Source organism: Micromys minutus, assembly GCF_963924665.1.
Source record: "Micromys minutus genome assembly, chromosome: 26".
Taxonomy (NCBI): domain Eukaryota; kingdom Metazoa; phylum Chordata; class Mammalia; order Rodentia; family Muridae; genus Micromys; species Micromys minutus.
In genome coordinates this window covers 17448645-17469041 of record NC_137961.1, presented here as the reverse complement: position 1 = coordinate 17469041, position 20397 = coordinate 17448645, and the positions used below count along the sequence as shown (strand labels likewise).

The 20397-nt window shown below is 35.4% G+C and overlaps 1 protein-coding gene across 1 annotated transcript; it reads right to left on the bottom strand.

Annotated features, from left to right (window-relative positions):
* Window positions 1–513: 513 nt before the first annotated feature.
* Window positions 514–19992, bottom strand: TRIQK (triple QxxK/R motif containing). The gene is made up of 3 exons (XM_080938690.1): window positions 19922–19992; window positions 6054–6139; window positions 514–689 (listed from the first exon to the last, which is right to left on the bottom strand). Exons 1-3 carry the CDS (start codon window positions 19980–19982, stop codon window positions 576–578), a joined length of 261 nt encoding a protein of 86 aa, XP_080794816.1. The 5' UTR covers window positions 19983–19992; the 3' UTR covers window positions 514–575.
* Between the last annotated feature and the right edge of the window lie 405 nt (window positions 19993–20397).

Sequence of the window (20397 nt, the reverse complement as noted above, 5' to 3'; positions counted from 1 at the left end):
GGTGCCATTTCTGAAGCAGCACATGTGCACTAACAGTTGGCAAGGAAGAAGAAGATGACTGTGGATGTGTGTGCAGATCGTCTCCCTAATGACAGAAAATATGTCTGGAAAGAAAGCATGCTTCTTGGTAAAATAGCGATTTTCTATGACTTTCTGTTCTTTCTTGGATTCTGAATAGGATTTTGAGTATGCTTCTGCAAATGGCAACAGATATTTTTCTTACAATATACGTAGGATATAATGGGCTTAGTGATTTGTAACCAATGGAGTTATACATGTACATTGGAATGAAATCTGAAAAAAATAATGTTACCATCTTATTAAATGGTACCATGAACAGGATATCTGCCAGAGCAGAAAAATTTATAAAGTATCAAGTAGCAGGCATGATCCTAGATGGATGGGTAAGGTGTTTCTCTGACACCCTATGCCACTAAGCACTAAGATATTTCTGCAAACTGCCAGTACCAAGAAGCAAATTTTCAAACTGTTCTGGTTTTGGTAATTGCAACGCATTTGTCCCCAAAGATGCTCTCATCAGACTTATTTCCTTTCCTTTTTTGATTGCTGTTCCATCAGTCTTCATCCGCATCCAGATCAGCATCCATATTTGTGGACAGCCGGAGATAAAAGAAAGCATAGAAAGCCAGTAAGAGGGCCAGGAGAGCTGCAAGCACCAGGCCAACTTCCTGGAGAAGAGAAAACGGTAAACATGATCTGATAAAGAGGGATCAGCTTCAGCACCTACAATGGCAATATTACTCCACGGTGTAGGATAAACAATGTCAGCTCGATACTGATCAACTAGTAACCTATTTTTCGTTAACAGGTGTACTTCAACAGCAAGTACATAAGTGTGTGTGTGTGGGATTTCCATTATGATTTTTTTCTAGGGGTAAAATTTAAATTTGTGGTTTTAATATGTTATCTAAATTATGTCTTCAGAAATTTAAGTGCAACCAGTGAAGTTTGTGCTTTTATATTCCAGTTGTTCTCTGACTGAGGACATGCAACATTTTTTTTTAAAAAATGTTTTGTTATTCATTAGTGATGTAATTTACCAGAAGATATTTTACAAATCACCGCTATTTCCTATTGGGAAGAAACCTCATGATAAATTGATTTCAAGACGTAGATGCTATACAGACATAACCATTCACACTTACTTTTGAGATTATTATAGACTTATAAGATGTCTTTCTTCCCTCTCCCCTCCCCACTTTGCTTACCTTCTTCCCTGCTCATCTCCACATTCATTGGCTCGTTTGCAGTGTTATTAAGCTTTGTTTCTGTTTTCTTTTCTGTTTCCTTCCAACTACACACCTCGTTTTTGTTTGTTTGTTTGTTTTAACGTGAACTAAACTCTAACTTAGTACATGGCCAACTCCAGTATCTAGCTCCTAGTCTTCCTTCTTCAGACTATAGGTAGACTTCTGTGATTGTAGGTTTATGACAACAGGCTTAGCTACACATTCTGCTTTGTAGAACCCAAAAATCTATAAGTTACAGTGTGTGGAACAAAAGTGAACTCTGAGCGCATAAGACATAGACTAGTGTGATTCACTTTAGCTCAGAAGACAGGGATTATATGCTTCCTTTGGCATTTTGATGTTAATTTTATTAACTATTTGTATTAAATTTAATATATAATAAAATTTAATATATAAGAAAGCCACATTTCCTTCAAAATATTAGTGTGTGTGTGTGTGTTGTAAAGTAATTTTCTCAATATTAACATGTTATTTTACTTCACAGGAAGAAAGAACAGGGTCAGTCCATGACCCAGAAGGCTCTAGAATACCTACTGACTTCTACCTTTGGGCCACACTGCTTATCTTACTTTGTTTCATGGGGAAGCACTTCATTTGCATTTGTATGAATATAGTTTACATTCCATATGAATGTAAAATAAATAATTCAACATGTGCCACCTAATAAACTTTAATAAAAAAACATTAAAATGGATTTGATGTATACCTAGCATGAAATTTCAGGTGAACGTTGAAAAGATGAACAGATATTATGTACAGATTTTCAGTTTCCTGATTACGCTTATTTATATATCCAAACTATGAAAATAAATATTAATAATAAAAAAACGGTGTCAACAAATTTTATGTGACATCAATGGAATGTGAAGTGAAAGTGGAATTTTCTTTGTTGCAGTTGGAACACTTTGACATCTCGAAAGGGCAAGGAGGCGTCAGACAGGTTTCATTTATTCTCCGTATCCACGGCTGTGCTCCCAGGCCCCTCTGGGTAAGCAGCTACTAATTTTAAGTGGAGCAACAAAAAATGACACAGCCACTAGCCCCATCTGCTCTGTAGAGTGGACAACAGGACTGATCAACAGCGGCCATCGCTGACACAAGCTCGACCAGAGAATGACGTTTCTATTCTCGACTCAGGACCCTGCCTCTCCCATCACCGGTAATCAGTCTTAATGACTTTCCCATCCACTGCTCCTAAGGCAGCCTGCTCTTCCCTCATCAAATGAGTTCAGGCTATCACAGGTATTAAGGGGACTGCTGGCAGGAGAACGTAGAGGTTATGTATAGAAAGGCCCCTGTCCTTCAGTGCTGTCTGGTCAGTTTGTGACGTGCAGATGAGGGAAAAATCACTGTGGGAAATGTCACAAACCAGTTTCCTTCCAAATGCGTTCTCACTGAGGCAGACACTGTGGAGGCCTACTGTTCTGAAGTTTTAAGCCACGATCAAATCTCAACATGAAGCTTTCCGAATGCTAGAGGCTGTGACCATAACCTTAGACACCTGTAGGCATAGGACTCCCTTTCCAAGTCTTGGCTGCTGTTCAGATTTGAACCCGAAATAACAAAAAGAACAAACAACATTTCAAGCTGTTCATCCCAAAGGATGCTGGCAGGATCTGCCTGACACTGAATATTTTATTTACGTGGAGATGCTAAGCTTTCTCTCCTTGCTTCTTGGTGATGACTATGTTTTTCTAATAGACTTAAAATTAGCAAAGGAAGATTTGTTTCCTTTTGCATGTTGGGAAACACAGGTATCTGTACTGTAGAAGAATTTTAGTGCTATGTACGCGTGTCACTGTATCTATGTGAATCTCATGCATTTTCTTTGGCTCCTTTTCTTCTCCTTAGTAGTTTGGTCCTATTACAGTTTGTTTGGTTTTGTGGTATTATTATTATTATTATTATTATTATTATTATTATTATTATTATTTAAAAGCCTGTTTGGCTACTAGTGAGAGACAAAAGGAGGGGTTTGGATTTGGATGGAAGTGTGGAGGATCTCAGAAGGTTTGGAGGAGGGCAAACCATAATCAGAATATATTACATAAAAATTTTATTTTAATAAAAGAAAAATTGATTTTAATGATGTAAAATTAATCATCTATCTGAAAAACAACCTAGTGTGGACATTGGTTGTGAAAATATATTTCAGTGCCATACACAGCCATTTTATGTCTTAAATTATGATACTGATTCACACTTATGAAACATAAAAAGTAAGAGTGGTTTCCAAATTAGAAATGAATTCTACTGACATGGTAAATGCCCTACTTCCCACCGCTTCCTGTCTCAAGGCTCAGTGTGCTTGGGTTAATGTGGAAATTCAATCTGGAGGGATTTCCTGGACACTCTTTTCAAGGATATCATGCCTTACTCATCTCCTTCCATAGATTCTACAATATTGTAATAGCTCATAGTGATTTCTCAGAAACAATGGATCAAGTAATACCTATATGACTTCGATAGTAAGCACATGAAAAGTGTGTGATGGCTTCAAGACTTCAAGTCGTGAATATCCACAATGCCAACTCCACAGAAAATTCGAGAGCACTTTGCTTCACATCCTAATGGGTCCACAGTGCAAGATCAGCTGAAGTAAGGACGGCCCTGATGAATATGTCTTCTTTACCCAAACTAGCACAGCTAAGTGTGAGCTCTCCCTACCACTTAATCGTCACAGGTGCCTTCGACATGGCAAGGTCAAGGTTCCGTATTGCTCTCCCTGTACTTTGCAGTTTGGCTCTGTGGCCACCGCAGAGGAGAATGGGAGTCTCCAACTCGAAATATAGCTTCTCAGGCTCAGTCAGATCACCCCCAGCAACAGTGAGGGTCACAGGGATGAGATGGGATGCCCTTCATGTATGCTTCGTTTTGTGGTCATTGTTGGTCCTTTTCTATTGTGTGAAACTGCTCATAGTTTTTGGGCATAACTTACTCAAATGCAGTAAAGTGGTCATGTAACATGGCATTATGGTCATCCTGTATCAACTGGGTAAGGGACAGACATGTTTGATGCTCATTTGTCCTCGGCTGCTTCTCTGACATTAACAACATGGACAAAATCACTCACTAGGGAGATTAAAAAGCATCAAAAGACAATTGCTGAAGGAAACTCTGCTGTTTAAAATCCTATGCCAAAATGACGAGGTACTCAAAGTCTGGCAGGGCAAACCAACCACTATGCTAGATTAGAAATGCAAGATGACTTCGTGGTTCTGATTCTTAAAAGTTTCATATCCCAGTAATGGTCTAAGACACATATTCATGCAAGAAAAATAATAGTTTCTTTATTCTCTAGACTTAGCAATCAGAATGATGTTAGATTGCTAAAATATATCTATATTAGATACTTCACTGCCTATGTCATGTTGTGAGACAAAGCTAAGAAAAGTTCGTTCATCATAATTTTTAAAGCAGATATTAGCTAACAGTAGTAAACTGTATGTTAGCTTATAATCAGAACACTGATTTATTCTAAGCAAACCAAAGCAAAAGTATAATAGCAAACTAAGTAAGGGGTGTGCGTAAAAAATGTGGTATAAAATATATAAATGGCTTCATTATTTCACAAATTTTAATATATGACTATTTATTAAACTATGTTAGGAATATATTTTGTTATATTAGTATTTCCTTTCAAAATGCTAGGATATCATAAAATCAAATATTAACTGTTTCTCTGGGAGGAGGCAATGTTAAAATTGTTCCTACTGTAAGATTCAAATCACCATGAGACCAAACAGAAAATAACTGCTCAGCACTGCTTTTTAAAAATTCAAACCATAGTGTCTTTTATAGATGCATGTAAATTCCTGTGCCTTTGAAAAAATATAAAGTAAGGTTTTTTTTTTTTTAAACAAAATATGATTTTATCATTAAAACCTACATCAGAACAGCAACAGAGGATACTGCGCTGTGCAAACAGCGCTCAGTAAAGCTGGATCAACATCAGCAATCAGAAGCAAAGGGAAGGCAGTGCTTCATGATCATAATAGCAAGTTCTGGAAGATAACCAAATATATCATCTGGCAGCTGAACAGCTGTTACAGCTTGCTGGTAATACCTTGGCATTTGTTATAAGCTATAACTTAGAAAAATTGATTTTTTTATCTGCCAGATGAAAACCCAAATCTTCTTTTAACAGTTCAATATTTAAATAAAATATCCGTACTGGTCATTTTTACTTTACACGTTTGGTAGCATTGGGTTCCAAATGTCTTCTCCTATCCAGCTACTTCATTCTAAACCCTTGCTGAACACTTGTGAATAGCAGCAAAGATGACGTTGGCTTTGCCAGCGCAGTGAACTAGTGTCTGTTGACATCATTCTCAGTTGCATTTATCCCACATAAGCAGATAAACGCTGGTTTGCCAAAAGGACAAGTTTAAGAATGTCGTTAGGATTTCATTATACAGAGTACTTGAGACAATAAAAGGATGCTATTACAAAAGCAACATAAACTACTAGGTAGGAAAATTTACTCAAAGTCCAAGAATCTGACGAAGCCCACAGACGTGACTGAGATGTCTAAATAGTAGTTATAACGGCCAGAATACGCTTAAGGATAACCTATTTTCCATGAACTGTTTATATTATATATTTAATTATACCTTTTAAGAATCCTCAACATTTTAAGGTTGGTAAAGATGTCTTAAAATAAGTAAATTATTTCCAAAACCCTTCATTTTTGCTATTTTATTGAGAACTAATACAATTTTGTCACGTAGAATGAACTGGAACACACACATAAAATGATAACCTTATCAGACAGAAGCATACCTTTATGCCTATCGCTGTCTTCTTGGCTTCTGCTTTCAATTTGGCTGCTCGTAAAATAGGTTTGGTTTTTTTATAATCCTGTTTACCTAGAAAGAAATCGTTTCAGACAATGAGTTATGCTTATGTATAATGTGAAATTCACAGTCACCTATGGAATGTCTAAGGATGTTTACATAAAGTAAAACATGGATAGGAAACTGCACGTGCTTTTGCAGTTGAGATTAGCATAAACATCACACCAGATCAATGTGTCTTTTTACTCGTTTAGGAAGAAGACTCTGACAGTCATCTTGATTTGATGTGCAAAAAATGTCAAAGCAAAATCGACAACTTTAAGTTTTTTAGAGACTAAGATATTCACATTAAGTGCATCTTTGGAAATAAAGGCACTTATAAATGACACACACACAATTGCATTACCACATTATTTTGGGAACTTAACTTTGTCTTAGCAATTACAAAATAACTCCTGATAAATTTATTTTATTGTGGATACATTAAATATTTAAATGATTAGCTTGAAAAATATTCCAGTGTCCAGTATGGGGAATGCCAGGGTGTTGAAGTGGGAGTGGGTGGGTGGGAGGGGAAGCATCCTCATAGAAGCAGGGGGAGGGGGATGAGAGGGGGGAAAACTGGGAAAGGGGATAACATTTGAAATGCAAATACATAAGCTATCCAAAAAAAAAAAAAATAGTCAGTGGTTTTTCTCTGAGACTAAAGAAGAACCTATAAACAAATCAACTTTCTGCTCACTAAATTCATTAGAACAAAATGCATCCTTTACTTTCATCCCCTCCACCAGAGGACACACAGACCTGACTAAACACAGCGGAAGACAGCGACATTTAGATGTGACACTCAATCTTCTTCACCACACTTCACAGCCAAGAAATAAGCAACATTGAGTTAGTGTCATAGAATTTTGGGTTTTGGTGTACCATCTGGTGACCCTACTGACAAGCCACAGAAGAAGCATTACTCAGCCTCAGCGGTGGGGGTGGGGTGGGGGGAGGGAGTAGATTTCACAATAAAAAGATTATCAAGAAAATATGCATTTTAACACTCCTAAAGGAAATATGTGAGAGTCATGTTAAGTATGAAAATCGTAAGACGTTATTCTGAGCAATGATCCTATAACAATTCTGCTAATTTCCTATGGTCACTTTCTCTTCTCACCTCAACCCCTCTCCTCTCAGTGGTCCATTTCCAGAGCTCGTGCACATATTTCCCTTATTTAAATGATCATGTGACTCCCTCCAAATGCCCAGGTCTTCCTCACATGCAAATAAATCTGAAAGCAGTTGATCTAAACTGAAGTATATCATAAAAATTTAATGTGAGATAAATCTGCTTCTTAATGTGTCTACTAATGATTCAAAAGAACCTTTGAACTTCCATATAGATTTTTAGCAGTAGAAATGGCAGAGGAGCGAGGCAAATGGACAGTAATGAAGGAGAAGTTCTGCGCTGGAGTTCATTACGCACGTACAAGTGCTTCTCTGGCTGCAGAGATGTGTGGTAGTTCTTAGAGAAAGAGTGTGTGGTTCAGCCTGGTGCAGGGCAGCCGCTCTGAATCCAGCAGCAGAAACTGAACAAGTATTATTTGTTGATGGTGTTTAATGATTCAGAAATGAGTCAATTGTAAAAAAAAAAAAAACACTGCATATCAAATGTTCTAAATTTAAATCAAGGAATAAATAATTTATAGAAAAACATGACTCTGACCTACTTTAAATTAGTAACATTTAATTTTGCTGAGAGAAAGAGAGAGAGAGAGAGAGAGAGAGAGAGAGAGAGAGAGAGAGAGAGAGAGAGAGAGAGAGAACGTGACAACTGTTCATTCCGATTTCACATCTCAACAGTCAAGTTATTTTTGTCATTGTTCCTGCTTAGATATAAACAGATCAAAAGGATGAACGTGATGACACGGTTCTCCACTCAGGGTTACCAAGCATTTCCCTAAAGAAAATCTAAAAATAATTGTGAAAGTCTCAGAGATGAGCAGAAAGACAACATTGCTATTCCCTTTCTCTGTGCTTCATAACAACCCCATGGTTAAGAAAAAAGAAAAGTGAGAGTGAATGACGGTTTCAAACAATGTGACTCATTAATAATGTGCATTATTTCATATACTGTTTTGTCATAATACTCGGCAGATCAATATCAGCCTCAATGTAACAGTAAGAACTTACCATTTAACTTCGGGGTCATGAAACCATTGGTTAAGTTTCCCTCTCCCACCTATAATCTTTTACAAAACAAAACTTTTAGGTTATCATTGAGGTTGATGTGAACATTTAAATGTGTATTTATAGGAGATGTTATTAAAATTAATATACAACTCGCACATCTCCAAACAGCGCATTTGGCATTAATTTACTATTCATCTTCCGGTCCATGACACACAACATACACTGCACAAAGCAGTTTACAGTGACAGCACTTTCAAAGCATCTTCTAAGGTCTTCAAACTCAGGCTACACTTTCCTATTATGGCCACAAACCGTGTAACACTTGAAATGTTTATTTTCTGACAGTGCCTTGTTATGTAGACCATGCTGTTCTTGAACTCCTGGCAACAATCCTCCTCTGTTTTCATCCCTAATATTAAGCTATAGATGCGGTCTTCACATGTATAGAAAACTATGTTTTTATACATAGAATACTATGGCTTTACGATAGAAGTCTTTGCCCATAATGGCTGTAAAAACTGTTACATGCAGATGCCCCTTGTATTCAGAGTACTTGTGTTTAGTTATCTAAAGTAGGTTATGTAGATTTTTTTATGTCAAGTATTTAGCTTGCATTTGATTCTGGACACATCAACAATGCAAGAGAAGATCCAGTAACATAGTGATTGCATATGTGTTCAGCATCCAGGACACCCTTGGATTCAATCCCCAAGCATCAGTAGATAAATGCAAATAAACGTTCCAGATGTTCCCAAGATAGTTACTTAAGTTGTATACAGGGAACCATAAACTAAGAATTTCAGAAAACAAAGATAATCACACTGATACTTGAGCTTGTACATGGTTTTCTATTTTTGGGTACAAGTTGCCACATCATGAACATATGTGTGAAGGAGACCAGTCTGGAACGTCTGTCATCTGCTCTGGTAAGATTTAGACATGATGCGCAGTGAAGACTTAGCTCTCATCTGGTCATGTCATTTGTGGTAGATCACTGGAGACAAGCTTTCCAAGGTTAGACCTAGTAGCTAGAGCCTGTCTTTTGTATGATTTCTGTCAGCTAGGAGTAATTCTCTCCTATATTCCCCTGCAGCCAAAGGCTTAGAATAAAGAGACCATGGACAACAGCCTTTGAAACCAGGAGGCGAGATAAGTTCTTTCTTCCAAAGACACTTTGTCAATCATTTCACCGAGCTATATAAATTCCAGCACACTGTATGCATTATGTCTGTTTACTAAGTAATAATTATGTAAAAACTTTTTCCCAAACTCTATTTCTTAACAATTGTGTTATGCTTCATTTCTGCAATATAATTCTGATATTTATTAAACAGGTTTGTTTTCATTTATTCATATTGTGTATTTACATGAGCTACGGATCATGTGTGGAAGTCTTTGTGAGGACAGTTCTTTGGAGTAATTTCTCTTATTATGTTGATACCTAGGATCAAACTGAAGTTGCTATACTTGGTGACAAGTATCTTTCTCACTTATCTATCTTGTTTGCTCCTATGATACTCTTTCAAAAACTCATGTGTCTGATGTGTGTGCATATGTGTAGGTATATGTGTCTGTGTGTGTGCTTGGACTAATCTAAGTTCTGTATACGGGAGAAAAGATGATCTTTGCCTAAGCCTTGCTTGGTTCACTTAGCATAATCTTCAGCTCCATTTTTCTCTACAACTGACATAATTTCATTATTTATACTAAAGATATGCCCACTGAGGCAACAGTGGCTTAAATGTTATGGAAGTCACCAATAACTTTGTGAATGACCAGTTTTTAAAATAGAAACCATACTTGGCTAATGGTACCGATAACCTGTAGAAAAATAAGTTATAGACACTTGGAATGAAGACAACACTATTATTGTGTTAAATGGATATACCCATAGATCAGTGTATCCATCTACACTCAGCAGAGAGGCTTCTTATTACAGTAGATGACAACCAACATAAAATTAACATAAAGACCCTCAACTGGCCAATGTGCAGAGAATAAAAATGGCGAATACGGACTTGGAACTGGTCAATAAACAGAGGTTAAAAATGGTGGATACAGACCTGTAACTGGTCAATGTACAGAGATTAAGAAATGGAAGATATAGAAGAAGCCTGGAAGTTAGATAGGTAAGGAGATGAGGATAGAGAAAGCAAATCTCAGAGAAGTTAAGGGGGTAAATGTGATCAAATTATATTATATGATATTATCAAAAATTAATAAATGTTACTGAAAATGTATTTTATATATTCAGTAATGTTGAAATTTGTTTAAAAACAAGCAATTTCCATAAAAGAAACAAATATTTAAATCAATATAACACATATATACTGAAAACATATACAGAAAATACTTTTTAGCAAAATCATACATTTTCATAGTATACTAGTTACCAATATTTACTGTCCATATCACATTGTTTTAGCAAAGGATACAGTAATTTGTATAGAGCTCTAAACCAGTCTGTCATCTATGTATAAGCAATTATTTCATATTTACATTAGCTTATGCTTTAATATTACAAGGCCTTAAGAAGAAATTTCCTCAGTTTAATATAAAACAAACAAAACCTAGACAATTGACTTTGGTTCTACCCTATTTGTCTCTTTACCACTAGGCAGAAAGAAAAGCATCTCTGCTGAGATAGTTGCTCAGGCTCATTACCATGTGACTGGTGGCTGTTTTATAAATGGTCATCTTTTCCTGAGCATACAGCTCTTCTCTCTGCTCCACACCAGCCACGTTCACTATCATCACATGGCAGCTCTGCTCCTTCTCAGCCTCCACTGCTTTCAGCATTAATGCTCCGTCTTTTCTGCTGCATAAGCTGCTTATAACTCCATTATGCTATCAAACAGGCACATGCAGAAAAGCTTCCTAAACTGTTATTCTCATGATGAGAATGAAGCTGCTTCTGCTTCAGAGGCACAGCCTTTCACCTGCAAATGGACTTGCTCCTACACTTAGTCCTCGTTTCATTGTCTTTTATTTGTGTCTACAAATCTTTAATTGCCTTTAATTAGAAAAAATAGTAAATTCAGTTCTTTAATCTTTCAAATACATTCCATCATAATTCTGTCTGGGATGAATACCAAGCTCTATTCAATGTCTGATCTCTATAACAAAGATATATAATTTATTGTCCATTTATATAGACCACACCAATTAAGATACAATAGAAAAGAACAGAGATAACAGTCAAAATATTTGAAAAGAATAATTTGCAATCTAAATTTAATTACTCAAATGAATTATTGGAAGATTAGTTATTTGCAGCATGCCAAAAAGCATGGACAAATAATATTGCTAATCAACAGTAAAGACTTTTATCTTGACTTCAGCAATTTAGAATAATTTTCAACTGCTTCAAATATTTCCTCTCTTATTCATAAGTCAAAAGCATTATATAATCTTTTCTTATACTACCAGATGTAAATATAAGGCAGAGACAATTTGTCACATAATTTTCAAACTGCTAAATGAACTGCCATATGGTTTTTTACTATATTACATACATATACTGTACGTAAAGTAATTTTACTATATAATACAATATAGCTTCAGAAATTTCACTACAAAACCAAAACTCAACTGTAGTAGCTATATCAGTGAACAATTTGCATTTTGATGTCGTAAAGATTAACCAACTTACAAATACTCATAAGAAAATGTATACTTAAACTAATAACTAAGTTCGTAAAATTATTACATAGTACAAAACATTGATCTATAAGAATATTCAAATTTTACTCTTGTCGGTCACATAAAATGATACCATATGCTTCCTAAAAGATAAAGGTAATATTCTTATTGCAGGTTGATGTTAAGGTGATATATGATTAGACAGTAGAGAGTGGATGGGAACAAAGTTTTAGTAAAGAAGTAGGGAGAAAGCAGGAAATTCAAGAGGAGGTAACATGGAAGCAGACATGGATATTTCTCTCTGCACATCTCTCTATGGATAAGGTTGTTATGATTATTTCTAAGGGGTTCTATGGATCAATTTATCTTATCTAGGTGGGTAGTTTATATCTTTGTCAATTGGTTATAAGCTTATTGTGTAGAATAATTGTGGATTGAGAATTTAACATATATATCTGTTTGATAAGTTATTGATTGTTGAGTCATGATTTTACTGTGGAGGATGGTGTGTGAAAGTATTCACTGAGATGCAGCTGGAAATAGGAGTTCCAGCTCTGCTGCCCACTCGAGGTGAGGGTGAATGAGCTAGAAAAAGGACTGAAGTAACTGAAAGAGTTTACAACACCATGGGAGGTACAACATTATCATCCAACCAAACTCTCCAGAGTTCCCAGGGACTAAAATACTAACCAATAAGCACACATGGAGAGACCCATGGCTCCAGTTGTAGATATAGCAGAGGATAGAATTTTTTGGCATCAATGGAAGGAGAAGCCTTTGGTGCAGAGAAGGCATCTTTTCCCAGTGTAGGGGAATGCCATAGCACTGAGTTGGGAGTGGGTGGATTGTAGAGGGAGCTCCATGGAAGCAAGTGAAGAGGGTAGGGGGATGGCAGTGGGGGTAGTGGAGGAGATGCCCCACAGTGCCATGTGGCCTTATAGGTGCTGGCACTAGTGAGGGATAAATGGTTACCTATTTATTATTTACCACAACAACTTATAATAGGAAACTTTGAAAACGTTTGTTTTTCCAAAATTATACAGACATCTGGATTATAGCAAGCAACCTGATAAATAACTCTTAAGCATATAAACTCAGGCAAAACATATAGTTTAAAAATTTTATAGAGATAATCAGAACAATTTCCAGGGGTGGGCAGAACATACTGACAGCTATTATAGATTTCAAAGACCACATCATCTACTGACACCATAAACATATGCAAGCACTAAGATTTACGGTACTAAAGGAAAATGAAACAAAAGAAATGACTAAGCATGAAGAAATAAAACATTTCAGAAGAGTCACAGAACTGTCTCAACTGTACTTTTTATCAAGTGATGGGTACAATGGTAGACATGCCAAAGCAGAAGCTGATGGCCTGTGAGACCTCCACCCTTCACAGGGCACTACAAGTAACGGGAAGGTGCTGAGGGCAGAAGACAATGTCTCCTTCACAACTTGTTTGCCAGTAAAAATGTTCAGACCTAAAATCATACATACAAGTAACATGACACAGACTGAGCTGCTTATATGTAGGAATATATATGTGCACTTATGCATATGTGCATGTAATAGCAACTGATGAAAAAGAGCTTATGGATTTAAAAATCAACAATGAGGGCTAGAAGGGGAGGGTTTGCAGGAAGAAAAGAGAAAGGAGGAATATTATAATTATAATTTAAAAATAAGAAATTGAAGATATGTTAGCAAGCCTTTATTAAGTTCCTTGTGTAAATATCAGTATAGATACAAGTAAAGAATAAGAGCATATGTCTTTAAGAATACTAAATTTTAATAGATACAAATACTAATCACATATGAGAAATAAAAATACTCAATATGACTTTAAAAGTTGACAAACATCACATTTTAGTAAATACAATGTAGCAGATAAAAAACAGAAAATAAATAAAAATCCCAACAGGAGAAAACAAAATTCAATTAAATACTTATAAAAGTAAGGATGTAGTCCAAACATTACAGAGATGTAGAATAGAGTGCAAACTAATATAGAACATAAACTTTAAATAAATATAAATTTAAGCTGCAAAATTAAAAACTACCACTAACAGTTATCAATGAAATTTGTTTATCCAAAAATAAACATTTGTGAACTATATATATAAAAACATAAAGTCAAAATTTTAAAGTCCAGGTAAAAAAAATGAAGGAGAAAAGTAACTGAAAATTAGACAAAAGCTAGAAGGTAGGTATCAATACTATTTTAAAACAAAAGTCTCAGAAAATAGACAAATGAAAAAATGTAAATACCTTTTAAGTCATTAAAAGAAAAATGGAGAAACAGAATAAAAATAGACATTAATTTTCATATATTAAGCAAAAAGAGATTAAAAAGCATTGCAACAAATATAACATTATTTTAGGATATTTTCATTTTCTTTCATGGACAGTGGAATATATCTATATCTATCTATCTATCTATCTATCTATCTATCTATCTATATATATATATATATATATATATAAACAATCCTGAAAAACATAGCTGAGCAGTGTTGTATCTAAATGAAACATAGCAGCTTTCTTTCACCAGCAGAGAGGACATTAGCAAGATTGACTGCACAAAACAGAGTATTAGCAAAACCTGATGATATAGAAAACAATCTTTCCAACTTTGTATGCAATTTAAGTTTCTACCAGTGTTAGCGAAACTATTATGTTTCATATAAGCTTCTGAGCAATTAAAAACAAACCAATAGTAGATACAGAAAAGATAAAGACTTTATAGCATTAAGGAATCATCAAATTGCAAAGAAACAGCAAGGGAGGAAAAAACTTAAAAATTTAAAACCAACAAAATGGCAAAAGTAATTCATGTTCTATTGACAATTATTTTAAATGTAAATGGATTAAATGTACCAATAAAGAAGCAAATAGCTGAGCTGAATTTTAAAAGGCACAATTAAATTCATTCAAGATGAGAATCACTTTAGATTTAATGGGACATAGACTGTGTCATTACAGAAACAGAATATTGGAGAGAGGCGTAGGGGGAAAGGGAAAAAGAAGTAGTGAGAAAGGGAGAGAAAAAGGGAGAGGGATGGGAGAGAGAGAGAGAGAGAGAGAGAGAGAGAGAGAGAGAGAGAGAGAGAGAGAGAGAGAGAGAGAACACATCGGCCAGCCAGCAAGCACAGAAGCATCTAGGATTACATCAGTGAAAAACAAACTTTATAGAAACTGTGACAAATAAAAAAGTAACAATGTTGTCATAAATTAGTCAATTCAGGAAATGGATATAGCAATTATAAATGTTTCTTTGTCTTCAGGGTATGGTTCGAGGACCATCTGTAGGTGCTCCATGAAAACTCAGATGTTGTCTACAAATGCTGCTGGCACAGAACTATCATGTAGACCTCAAAACACCACTACATTTCTTATAGTCCCTAATGCAGCACAAAGCCTGCATAAGGCTGTATTATTTACACAATGGGTGGAAATAAACAAACCATATTCATGTTAAGGTCAGGGACAATTTATTTTCACTCTGAACTTAGCTGGCTCCATCAACTTTGAAACATGTGAATTAAGAAGATTTACTTTGTATGCACTAAACTCTAAAGTGTATACATATAAAAACATACATACATACACATGTATATCTGTATGTATATGTGAGATAGCTGAATAGATAGATGATAGATAAATGATAGATAGATAGATAGATAGATAGATAGATAGATGATAGATAGATAGATGATAGATAGATAGGTAGATAGATAGATAGATGATAGATAGATAGATGATAGATAGATACATAGATAGATAGATAGATAGATAGATAGATAGATAGATGATAGATAGATAGATAGATAGATAGATAGATAGATAGATAGATAAGAGATGGATAGACAGATGAATGATAGACAAACAAATCATAAAACTCAAAAGATCTCTATGAATAGAAAATAATTTATTGACAATATGCAGCTGTTTTATAGATAGATCACCAAGATAGAAATAGCAAAATTAGAGAATACATCTCATAGATAAATATAGAGTATCCAATTCTATACTAGCAGATTACACAGTTTTGAGGGCATGCTTAAAATTTCCAGGATATATCACATGTTAGAGTACACAGAAAACTTTATCAAACATAAGAAACAAAACTAAACTCAGTCAATATATACTTTCTGTATACAATGGAATTACACATCAGCAAGTCAAATGAGAAAATTCACAAATATTATATGAAAGCAAATAACCAATTTAAATAATCACCAAGTTTTTGACATGAAAATGAACAACGGAATTGCATGTTGCAAAAGTAGATGCCACAGTTTGGTTGCCCTTTTTAAAATTTATTTAGATGTAATTCACAGCCCAGATGTTGATAATACTTGGAAGTAATTAGGGTTATGCAGTGCCATCAGGATAGCATATAGTGGCCCTGGTGGCTGTAAGATCCGAAATACAGACTCAGCTGACTTAGGTTTCCATGTGACACCTGATGGCATTAAGAAGCATCAAGGAGGCATATGTGATATGCCAGCCAGTGGATAGCCTCCTGAACATTTCTTCTTCACAAACTACTGAGAGATGGACCTTCCTCTGATAAATAAAGAATTCAGGGGACCAATGACTGGGCGAGGAGTCGGCAGGACTTCCAGCTCGGAGCAGGATAGAGGAGAAAAAAGACTTGTGGCTTTTGGGAATGGTAGAGAATTTGGGGAGGATAAGGTAGAGAACTAGACGCCCCAGCTCTTCTCCCCCCTCTCCCCGCTATTTAGATGGAAGATACCTGTGGATCCTTGTGAATCCGCCATCAGAGGATTTAACCCAATAAGGATGGCTTATTAATTAGGATGTTGGTTGTGCACAGCGATTGAATTGCCTACTGATCTTAAACCAAGATTGTGTGGTATTTTCCTTCACACAGTGACTCAGCTGTGCTCCAGAGAAAGGCATGGTGGCAGGATGCTAAGTGTGCCATGGAATTGGGGTGCAGCAACCCACCCCAGGAACTTAGCGATTTGGGTAGAGAGGTTTTGGGAGCTCTGGACCAGAGTGTTCCTGAGAACACCATCCCCAGTGCCATGCAGTTTGGTGCCTTTTTTTTTTTTTTCAATTTAACACAACCTAGTACTGGCTTTAGTTTTGTTAAAGTAGCAAATGGGCTGATACAGTATGGAGTGATGTTTAAACTACTAACTACATGCATTAAAAAGAATCATTTCAACTAAACAACCCAAAGTAGCTCAAAAAATGTATAAGTATAAATTAAGTGTGAAGTTAGAAGAATGAAGGGAATAATCAAGACTAGGTACATAATATATGGACCAAAATACAATAGGGAAAACATTAACAAAAGAGAGTAGAGATATTCTAGACTGAGGAAAGTAGACAAACACCAAAATGAGGGGGGTGGGGAGATAAACTCAAACAGAAAAGACTAACAGGCTATCATGAATAATTATACGCCAACAAACTGAATAACGAGAAAAACGAAATATTTATATAAACATGGGTATATTCCTAGACAAGCTTTTTAGCTCATGGAACCAAGAAGGAATAAACTATAAATAGAAAACCTGAAGAGACAAATAACAAATAAAGATACTGAATCTGCAATCAGAAATTTTCTCACTAAAAGTATCCTAGTACCAGATGCCTATACAGATGAAGTCTACCAGACATTTAGAGAAGAATGTTCTTCATAAGCTCTTCCAAAATACATTATAGAGAACATTCCACTTTCTATATAAGTGTTTAAGATATTCTGAAGCTAAAAAAACATTACAATGCAAAAATTAATGATTTATTTTTATAAAAAAACAGTTGCTAAGATCATCTACAAGTTAGTAGAAGGTGAGATTTGAAACTACACTCAAAATATCATTCACAATGACCAAATTAAGGCCAATTTGAACTGTCAACTCACCTAGATTTGCAATTACTATCAAAGTATACCTGTGGGTGTGTCTGTGAAGATGTTTCCCACAGCGCTTAGCTGAAGAGGGGACACCTACAATGAACTGTGCAGCCATGTAACATTGGCTGGGCTTTTTGCCTGAATAAGAGAATGAGACATGAGCAGAGTTCATTTCTCTTTGCTTCTGCCTGTGGGAACAATGTGAGCAGCTGCCTCTCAGGCCATCCATATGCCTTGTCCCACATGCTAGACTACATCCCATGAACTGACTCAGGATGGATCTTCGCTTTCTTGAGTTGCTTTTGTCAAGTATTTATCCCAGCAGTGATGAGAAGAATGAACTGAAAAATGGTACCAGGGAAGGGTTGTGATGATCCTGATCATTTGTTTTAATGTTTTTGGAACTCATTTGCTGAAGGGATGTGAAAGTGTTTGGATCTACAGGCAAGAGGTGCCCCATAATGTTGTGGTAGAGCTTTACTGACAAATCTTGGTGCTTGCTCAGAGACTAGAATGTTAGTGGAGAGTGGAGGTTAAGAACATGAAGTTTCATCACTAAGTGGAATGGAATAGAGGCCATTCAAGTTGTCTTCTGTGAAAGACTTACTTAATTCTGCCTACAGTCTGATAGCACAAGTCAACTGAATTAAGAAGTAATTGTATATAACAACAATAAATGGGAAAAAAAGAGGCCATGAACTTCAACTAGAACAATAGGCAAAGTAGGGAATTTGGGAAGAGCAAAAGGAAAGAAGAAATGCTGTAATTACAGTATAATCTCAATGAGAAAAAGATTCATAAAAGAAGAGATGGGCATCTTCGGTTCTTACCCAAGTTGAAGGACACAAATGGGAATATGCAAGTCCAAAAGTGCAAACTATGGTACCTAGAGATCCAATATGAGCTACATTTAATAATATTCTATCATGTTTAATGGGAAACTGATGAATAGAGTTAGGTGGGTTTAACCTTCACAAGAGTTCACTATGTGGAATAATTGAGATTTTAATTAGATTTATTATAGCTACATGATATTGATATGTGTATGTGTTTATACATGAATATGCATAGATTTTATATAGTTATACACAATACAAAACATAAAAATTTATTTATTTGCCTATGCATTCTTATTTTTGTTTTTTAATTTACTTGTTTTTGTAACTATTTAAATGTATGGAGTGCATGCTTTGGAAATGTTATGAAATAAAGGCATATTATTTTTTAGCAATTATTTTATCTGAATCCATTGAATCTCTTTTATTCTATGGTTATTTAAGGAGGTTTTATGAATTTATTCTGGGTTTGTTTAAATAAGAATGGGTAGAGGATATAGAGAAAGAAAAGAGAGTAGTATGTTGATTCGCTGTTGTTTAGCTTCTCATTTCTACTTTATTATGATTTTTAAAAAAGAATGTTTTCCTAAGCTACAAATTCTCTAAAACCTTGGATTTTTCCTTGAGCACTGCCTAGTACATGAGTATTCTGGAATCAAATACTTTGTGTGCACATAGGGAAAAAAGCATGTATTCTGCAGCAACCTGCTTCCTGCTTCTCTATATACTGTTATCTTCTCTCTGGATGGCCATCTTCCCCAAGGGATCTTCCTACTATCTGAAGATGTGCTTGGAACCTTAACTGACAAAGCCAACATCTTGTCTCTTGTAAGTCTTTACTTATGACTCCTGGGAAGTTCCTTTTCTTTCTCTCTAAGCTCCGCTCTACATGGGAAATGGCATTTATATTTATTCAGCATATGTAATGAGGTATTCTGAAAATACAAATCACTGCCATGGTGAGACAACACAACGAAATATTTGAATGAATATAAAGAAATATAAAGGAATAACTTATTAAATGGCAATATGAAAAATAATGTGAAGCACCATTTAAAATAACAATATTAATTTTGCTTTAATTTGATTGATAAAATCTCCAAAGCACTTGAAAAAGCAAAGGTCCTTCGCTAGGAAGCAGCTTCACTTTTGCTTTTCCTCCTAAAGAGCTTGAAGGTATCTCTTGATTCATATTCCTCTGTGAGTCACATACATTATAGAAAATGGATTCTTTAATTGACAGGCTGTCTATTTTTGTTTGTTTGTTTTAGTTTCTACTCACAGAAGCTCATCGCTTACCAATTTGCTTTCTGTACTGATCAACAGGAAGTTTTGTAGTGGAAGAGTCTTTTCTACCCATCTTTGATCTCCAAAACACCTGCTAAAAAGAAAGAAAACCATCATAATGAAACACATTTAAAAAAAAAAAACTATTTAAGAAATTCCCAAAGAGGTCCTTAAAATTCTTTTTAATCCAATGACTAAAAATGCTGCCAACTTAACTTCCATTAGATGTCTACAGAGAAAACAATACTCTTCAAATAAACCATCAGCTACAGAGTGACTGGTGCTAAAATCTTTATTCATTTATTTCTAGGTCCCATTAATTTCATCAAGAACTAAGTTCAGTTAAACCAGAACCTTAGAGAAATGTCTGTAAATGGCAATAGTTTTTGCAGTTACCCTCTGTGTTACATTGAATAGAGGTGACATAGTATGTTAGTTGAATAGTTTGAATTTGGTTTTAAAATGCCTCCCGAGTGAGGCCAAGGTGG

Excerpts from the sequence above, each read along its gene's own strand:
- TRIQK (XM_080938690.1), bottom strand. The coding sequence starts at position 19,982 with ATGGGTAGAAAAGACTCTTCCACTACAAAACTTCCTGTTGATCAGTAC. Across the intron at positions 6,140-19,921 it reads TCAGTACAGAAAGCAAATTG|GTAAACAGGATTATAAAAAA; the intron begins GTAAGCGATGAG and ends ATTTCTTTCTAG. Across the intron at positions 690-6,053 it reads AGACAGCGATAGGCATAAAG|GAAGTTGGCCTGGTGCTTGC; the intron begins GTATGCTTCTGT and ends TCTCTTCTCCAG.